Source organism: Galeopterus variegatus, unplaced genomic scaffold (genome assembly GCF_000696425.1).
Source record: "Galeopterus variegatus unplaced genomic scaffold, G_variegatus-3.0.2 Scaffold367, whole genome shotgun sequence".
NCBI classification, from domain to species: domain Eukaryota; kingdom Metazoa; phylum Chordata; class Mammalia; order Dermoptera; family Cynocephalidae; genus Galeopterus; species Galeopterus variegatus.
The window spans coordinates 554,545-562,530 of NW_007726478.1; the positions used below are offsets into that span (position 1 = coordinate 554,545).

Consider the following 7,986-nt stretch of genomic DNA (forward strand, 5'->3'; position numbering starts at 1 on the left):
TCCATTCTGTTTCCTTCCCAAAGTCACCAGCAACCGCAGGGAATAAATTAAATTAAAAACTCAAGTCTTTTCTGTTCCAACCGTGAAAAATACACTAAGAAAAAATAAAATTGCCGAGAGGTTCTCGGGTTCCCGGCGCCCCTGGAGGAGATGGCTAGGCCCGGAAGCCCCTTGGGCATGGGGGCCCCTCGGCTGTCCCTCCCTGGGGCCTGCACAGGGGCGGGTGGACAGCCCCCTGCCCGGCGGGGCAGCACCAGTGGAGAAAGGAGCAGCGTCTCTATTTGGTCTCGGAGGCGTGGGGACCGTGGCCGGATCCTGAAGGCCGAGGTCAGGCAGTCTAGGTGCGGCTGTCCCGGTGGGGCCGGCGTCCCAGGGCCAGGACTAGGAGCCCAGGAGTGTCCAGAGTACGGGGACGGTGCTGAGGAAGAGGTGGCCGCTGCCCAGGCTGCTGCATGAGTTATTGCTGGTGAAGATGGGCTCAGGGGCTTCGTACAGGGTCTCATCTCGGGGGGACACAGAGGCAGGAGGGTGAGTGGGTGGTGCAGACCCCTCCTGGGATCCCCAGGTGCGCCTGGCCTCAGCATGCACATCTGTGCAATGGGCTCCCCACCCCACCAAGCAGGTTCTCAGAGGGCCACTCGCTGCCCAGGCGGGTCCCGGATCCCATGTCCCCTCCTCCCTAGTGTGGTGGCCCCACCCCTTGCCTGGCTCCCTGATAGCGACCCGAAGTCCTTAAACATCTCAACTAAATGGTATTGGGTGCCAGTCGGGGCTGAGCCTCCAAGCACAGAGCGTGGCAAACAGTAGGCCCCCAATAAACGTGTGCTTGGTGCTGGGCGTGGTCCCTAAGCTGCTGGGAGTCCCCCACTTCTCTCAGGCTGTGACCGTGATGTCTCAAGGGCGCAGAACACAAGACCCTCTGGTCCCTCCTGAGGACTTCTCTGATGCCCACTCTCCGGGCAAAGGACTTCTGCTTTCTCTCTGAAAGGTCTGAAATGTTTGCAGATGTGGAAACTGAGGCTGGGGGCAGGGCTGAAGCTGTGGGGCTTCCGAGGCTGTGCTGTGACCACACCTGCCCCCTGGTCTTCTGACCGCTCCTTGTTCTGTGGGTTTAGGACACAGGGGTGGGGGCCTACATCCTGCCCATCCCCTGAGCACTTACTGGTCGGCCGCACGTAAACTTTCAGCCGCAGGCAGGGCCGGTCCACGGCATTGGGTGGTGTGGAAGCTGGAAGAGAGGGGATGGGGGTCGGTGAGGCAGGGGGTCTCGGTATCCAAGGCATGTGGGGCTGCAGCCCGCTTCCCCACGTTGCTGACCCAGCCCTGACCCAAGGTGGGGGGATCCACCATAAAACTCCTAATCATACGTCAAAGCCCCAGATGCAATGCCCCGTTTCCTGACAGTCTTCCTGCACAGCCCCCGCCGCTCCCTCTGCCCAACGCTGAGCCCAGAGCCTGGCACGTCTGTGCCTTTGTCCTGCCCTGTGTTACCCAGGGGCAGCAGAGTGAGGCTAGGAAGTGATAAATAAAAATACATTTGTTAAAAGTAAAAAAATAATTAATTTTAAAAAGGGATTCAGCCACATAATTGACCCAGGTTCAGATCCCTGCTCTGGGTGCCGGTGGGCAAGTCCCCTCCTCTCTGGCACACAGCAGGTGCTCTGGAAACGATGATTTCCATCTGGGAGGGACCCAGGCTGCCGGTCACATGGAGACAGAAACCACATTCGGTTCTGAGGCCTGAGATTGCACCGTTATTCTGCCCGCTCCTTGGCCCACGCGGCACCCGGGAGGCAGGGGCTTCCGCGGTGTCAGGATGGGTCGGCGGCGGGGGCGAGGCCCGACGCCCGCTGGGCTGTGCACGCGCGTGAGCCGGGGGGACACGTGTGGGCCCCACACGGGACGCGGTCGGGCTGTCCCTGCCGGGCGCAGGGACCCCGGTGGCCTGTCGCTCGGCAGCCGCCACCTCTGCCCGCCCCCCAGAAGCCCCTCATGCTGGGAGATGAAGATAAAAAGCACGTAACCAAAATAACATCCGTCACAGAGATAGGACGAATAATTACAGTCATTATCTTTATGAAACTCCCGTCTCAGAAAGAAAACTGTCATTTTTCTTATATTACGGGGACTTAATTTAAACACCTCTCCTGGCTTCCCCCACCGTTTCTTCCCTGAATTAAAAGGAAACAATCCAAATAGAGCAGAGAAAGGAGGAAATGGGGACTTGTAAAGTTTAATGTGACACAGCGGAAGCCGGGTGGCGGGTTCCTCCTCGCGGCCCCGCTCCCCATCTGCCCGCGATGCTGAGAAATGCGGACCCCCACGCCACGACGGAGGCACGGAAGCCAAGGTGGGCTGCCCCGTTCCCCCATCTCAGGGTGGGCAATGCCTGGCCAAGTTCATGGAGAGGAAGGGGCTGCCCAGGTTGTGGCCGAGTCAGGACTCGAACCTGGGCCTGACTGCTGCGTTTCCCTGGCATTCTACGGGGAGGAAAGGGCCAGCGTGGACCCCAAAGGTGCAGCAGGGACGGGTACAGCCTCCCCCCAGCCCAGCCTGGGTGTCCCCATGGCTGCCACCCGCCAACCTTGAAACGAACAGCCCACCCTTCTGGGGAGGCTGGGAGCCCGGCGGTGCTGGGGGAGGGCCCGTGAGACCCCTGCCCGGTCCTGGGTGAGGCTGGGACAGAAGGTGGGTTTGGCCACACTCCCCTCCACTGCTGGGCTCCGGATGCCTCAGTTTCCCTCCTCAGTGCACCGGGGGGTGGGCGTCCCGGGTCTCAGTTGGGTCCATCAGCTCGGCCAGCCCAGAGGCCGAGTGGTCTGAGCTGGAGGCTGAGGTCACGATCTTGTGTGTGTGTGTGTGTGTGTGTGGCCTCAGCCCTGCTCTGAGCCTCAGTTTCCCCAAGTGTGAAGGGTGGATGCTGACGGACAGTCTTGGCCTCCCGGGCTCTCCGGATGACCACCGGGGAACTTGGCGCCCGGCGCCCCGCGGCCCCCACCCCACGCCCCGGGCCCGCCACTCACAGATGTAGTAATACTCGTGGCCCGGGCGGAACTCGAAGCCCAGGGAGAAGGGCGTGAAGAGCTGGAACTTCTCGGAGAACTTGAGCGGCCCCCCGGGCGCTGCGGGCCGGTTGCACTCCCAGCGCTTGAAGCCGCGCTGCCGGTGGTCGCAGGACGCGTGGCCCTCGCCGTTGACCATGTACAGCACGTAGTGCTCCATGCGCTCGGCGGGTGGCAGCGGCGTCCCGTAATGCGGGCAGTAGATGTCCAGGTAGTCGTTGATGCTGACCTCCACCGTGTAGCCGCCGCCGTCGTCCGCGCCACCCGCGTGGAACCTGCGGGGCAGGGGCGGTCAGCGACGGGGATGGACACCCCATGCACGGAGAGCTCCAGGGTCAGAGCCCACAGTCCCCTGCCTGGCACCCCCCTGGTCTCAGCGTCCCCAGCTGTACCACAGCAGGGCCGAGGAACAGGGGCGCGCCCGGACAGGCTGACATCTGGACCCCACTGCACACACAGGCCAGGCGTGGGTCCTGACTCTGCGCCTCCGCAGGAGCCGCCTCCTCCTCCAGGCAGCCCCTCACCCTGCCCACACCCTTCCCCAGCTCCACCTGCCAAAGAGGACCAGGGCAGTGTGGGGGACACTGGCCAGGTGTGCCGGGTCCCTGTGGGGCAAGCTCTACCTTTATCCCAGCCTCAGTTTCCCTGTAGGGGTGAGGCTTGGAGTGAAGGACCTCGGCTCCCCCGAGCAGCCACTGAGGGTTACACCCACTGCCCAGCTCAGAGGTGCCCTGGGTTCGGCCCCCAGCCTCGCCCCTTCTGTCCAGCATGACCCAGCTGGTCCCTTGCCCCCTCTGAGCATCTCGAACCCTGACACTGAGTCTTCCCTCCTGAGCCTCGGAATCCAGCAGCTGCTCCTCCAACCTCCAGGGCACCCCACCAGGATCCTCCACGTCTGACACCTCGTTTCCCCCTAGCCCTGCCTTCCAGGCTTTGCCCCGGAGGTGCCCACACAGCCTGCGAGCTCCTTCCACCGGGGAGCCCCCCTGACCCAGCCTTGTCTGTCGTGGATGGAGGTCAGCTGAGGGAGGGACCGGCAGCTCCCCCTCCATCTCTGCCTCGGGCTACAGCCGCAGGAACCCTTAGATCTCCACGATGTGGTCCCCGGGGTCCCTGTCGCGTAAACGCGGCCCGGACAGAGGGGGGTGCAAGGGGGGCCCTGAGAGGGGCTGATTAGCACATAAAAGGCCTGAGCAGGGATGGATGGGACGGGCAGGCTCACCCACGCAGCTCCTGCCTCCTCCCTCCCGCACAGGCCGGGGAAACTGAGGCCCAGTGAGGGTCGGCAGCAGAGAGGGCACAGGCTGCTCCCACCCCAGCCCCGCCAGGGCCTCTGTGCCCACTGCGCCAGCCGCCACCGCTGCCTGCAGGAGGGAGCCTGCCGCGGGCCCCCATGCCGGGTGCACTAATTGGTACAGCGGGTGCGGGAGGGGCAGCCGGATTATCAGATGGCATCGGCCTGGCCCCCCACTGCCCCGAGACGCTGCAGCAGGCGGGGCTGAGGGGTCCCGGGTCCCCAGGGGTGTGGAGGAGGAGGGCAGGAAACTCCTGCTCACTCGTGCCTTGGTTTCCCCGCTGCTCACTGGGGATCCAGCACGAAGATTTCCAGAGCCTGTGGCTGGGTCGAAGCTGGAAGAATTGCAGGAGCTGGAGGGAGGGGACTCACCAACCAGCCCCTTCCTCACTCTGTTGGATTCGTCCAGGGATGGGGAGCTCACGCCACCCCCACTTCCCTGGGAGCCCAGCACAGAGGCAGGGAGGACGCGCTGCCGAGGAAACCCCTGCAGGGGTTGGTCTCGGGCCTCTGGACAGCGTGGCTGGAGCCCAGCTGCGTCTCAGGTTCATCCTCCCCTATAAGCCTCGTCTTCCCCTCCATGCAGGAAGACCATCCTCGTGGCTGCGGGGAGAGCTTGGAGTGTGTACACGGTGGGTGATGCACAGACGCAGAACAGCCCTGGGACAGGCTCAGACAGGGACAGCCTGGGACCCAGCCCATCCTTGGGTTGCTTAGTGGCCGGCGGGGCACACAGTCTCATTGACCCGCCGTGGACTCCGGCCCCTTGGGCACGATCGATGCAGAAGCCGCTCCAGGCTTTTTGAAAAGTCATTTCGCTCCTTCCCCGCCAGAGTGAAAGCCTCATTGATCAGCTGATCGATGCAGCCACGGCCCAGAGCCTGCCTGGGACCCACCCACACCCAGGCAGGGCCCTGCAGGGGAGGCCGCAATGGGGGAGCCACAGGCAGGGTAGAGGGCGGATCTGGGCTGGAGACCCCCTGTCCTGGCCCTCAGTTTCCCCTGCCGTCCCTGCAGTGATGCCCAGTGATCCACAACTCAGCCTGAAAGAGCTTGGCTCGGCAGGACCCTTCCGGAGGCGGGACTGGGCGTGGGCAGGTGGCCGCAGCGGCAGCCACTCCTTCCTGCAGCCAACACAGCCATGTGCTCTCTCCCCATCTCGTCTTTTGCAAAACATCAGAGACTGAGGCCACTTTGCCTGCTCAGAGGCTGATGCTCAGGCCCCACCAGGCCACAGCAAGGGCCTCTAGGCTCCTGATCTCCCCAAATCCAAGGCTCGCTCTTCTGAATGTAAATCAGACCCTGCGACCTGCTGTTCAAAGCCCTCCCGTGAGCACCTCATTGCTCCGAATAAAACGCACACCCCCATCGCCCTGGTCTACCCTGCGCTGTCTCCTGTCCAGCCGCACCAGCCTCTGATCCCACCCCAGGACCTTTGAACGTGCTGTTCCTGCCGCCTGAATGCTCTTCCGGTCTCTGCCCGCATCTCAGCCCGACGTCATCACGTTTATACCTTTACATGGTCTGCTGTCTGCCTCCCGGGGACCGTGAGGGTCGGCCACCTTCTCTGCCCCTTTCCCCATGGCCAGCACAGGCCCTGTATACAGTGACACTCAATATATGTTTGTTGATGAACAAGTGAATTAAAAAGGCCTAAGGTTTGAAGACTTTGAGATGCTAGAGTCATGGGGAGCGGAAAGCAGCCCCCAGGTGAGGGGAGGCAGGGACCCCAGACAGGCAGGTCAAGGGGGAAGCCCCCCACCCCTGCCCGAGCTCTGGCCGCCTAAGTGGGCCATTTGTTTGCTTCCTGTCTCTGAGATAGCGATGGCCTTGCTGCGTTGGCATTCCCGGTTCCAAGTTGGCGGGTGAGCCAGGGGCGGGCACCTCGCCCCTGCTCAGGGTGGCGCCTGCGTGGGGGGAGACACCCCCACCCCAGAACCAAGCCTGGTGAGAGCGAGACAAAGCCTTCATTTTCTCCACAGTGCCACAGAAGCCTGGCAACGCAGACGCTCCCTCCGTGGGAGAGGCAGATAGAGATCGCAATTCTCACGAAGGGGTTAATGACTGATTCAAGATCTTTTCCCAGACAGAGGGAGGGAAGGCCTGTTCCCTCCCCCGGCCACACCTTCACCCCACGCTGGTCCATCCTGCCGGCCAGGTGCCAACGTCCATTCCTCCAGGCAGCCCTCCTGACCCGGGGGGATCCTCACCCACCAGGGCTCCCTGTCCTGCCCTCCGAAGACCACCCCGCCACACCCTGCAGCCCCCTCTGGCGACCACCCGGCCTGCCACTAACTAGCTCCAATGCGGCGATCACCAAGTCATGAGGCATTAATAGCAAAGCGACTAATCAGGAGTCTCACCCAAAACCAGGGTGAGCGTGGGGTAAACCGTCCTCCCAGACGGGAAACTGAGGCACGGGAGGAGCCAGCAGCCAGGGCCCCTGTAGGTGGGCGGGCGGGCACCTTCCCACGGGCCACCAAGTGGGTCTCCTCCTCTGCCTCTTGGCCTGTGCCCGTCCACATCTCTCTAACGGGGCCGAGAAGCTCCTGGGGGGTCTCCAGGCCCTGCGTTGGGCAGAGCCAACCCATCCCCTTCTGCTGCCCCCACTGAGACCTCCTGGACCTCAGCACCCACTCTCGGCTTTTCAAGGGGCCAAAGAGCTGTCCCCCCCTATATCAGGAGTGGCTGCCTTTCTTCCTGCCCAAGGGCTGGGTGGGCTCTTGAGGGAAATTAAGGACCCGAGGGTAAACTGAGGCAGGGACCCCCCCCAGAGCCAAAGCCAGAGAGAAAAAAATGGGGCCGGAACAAAAGGCCAGGCAGGGGTTCACAGGGTCGGGCCCCCGCACCCCTGGGCCATGGACTCAGGTGAGGTGGGGGTGGCCAGGGTGCAGCGTCCAGAGGGTGTGGCTGTTCTGGGTCACCCCAACCTCTGGCTGTGCCCCAGTGCACGCAGGTTGTCCCTGACGCTCCTTGGTCAGTCCAGGCCTGGTCACCTCTTGAAGAAGTGGGGACACCCCAGACTGTGCCTGACTTCCTAGTGGCCTCGGTGAGTCACTCCCTCTCAGGGCCTCGGCCACCACACCTGTGACCTGGGATATCTGACCCCCCACCACAGGGCGGGCGGGCTTGGGGGTGTCAAAGCTGGAGGTAGGGCAGGCAAGGGCACTGCTTGGCACGTGCAGTGGACGAAGGCCCTCAAAACCAAGGTCCCCAGGTCACACGGGGAGACCCAGGCACGGTGGCTGTACAGTGACCCCCTGCTGGGCTCCCCCATGTCAACCGAGACCCTTTCCAGGGCCGGCTCGGCTGCGGTGCTCAAACCTTGGTTAAAACAAAACCCTGCCTGCTCCTCCACTGGTGCCCGCCGAGCACTCGGCAGTGTGTCTGGGACGGTGGCAGCACCGTGGGGACCAGGCAGGAGGTGGCTCTGCAGCTTGCCCCGGCTCGGCCCACTGTCTGGAAGACAAAGCCACTCATTCCCGCTGGACCCATCGCCCAGAGAGAAAACCCCCAAAGCAACAGCTGCAGGGCAAGGCTGGGCCAGGGCACGGTGCCTCAGGGGCAGGGAAGGGGGTGTTGTCACCGAGAGCACATGGCCGTGGGGGGCGGGACCCCCCCCCCCCCCCC

At 63.4% G+C, this 7,986-nt stretch overlaps 1 protein-coding gene across 1 annotated transcript in view; it reads right to left on the minus strand.

Moving 5' to 3' along the window:
* Positions 1-259: 259 nt before the first annotated feature.
* The window catches only part of LOC103586723, a 21,787-nt gene continuing 14,060 nt past the window's right edge, over positions 260-7,986 (minus strand). The window contains exons 4-10 of the mRNA XM_008568034.1: positions 5,131-5,270; positions 4,406-4,691; positions 3,878-4,063; positions 3,426-3,613; positions 3,024-3,337; positions 1,163-1,228; positions 260-503 (exon numbers count right to left, since the gene is read on the minus strand). Of these exons, the coding sequence (XP_008566256.1) occupies positions 382-503; positions 1,163-1,228; positions 3,024-3,337; positions 3,426-3,613; positions 3,878-4,063; positions 4,406-4,691; positions 5,131-5,270 (1,302 nt within the window). The 3' untranslated portion in view covers positions 260-381. The remainder of the gene's footprint in view (positions 504-1,162; positions 1,229-3,023; positions 3,338-3,425; positions 3,614-3,877; positions 4,064-4,405; positions 4,692-5,130; positions 5,271-7,986) is intronic.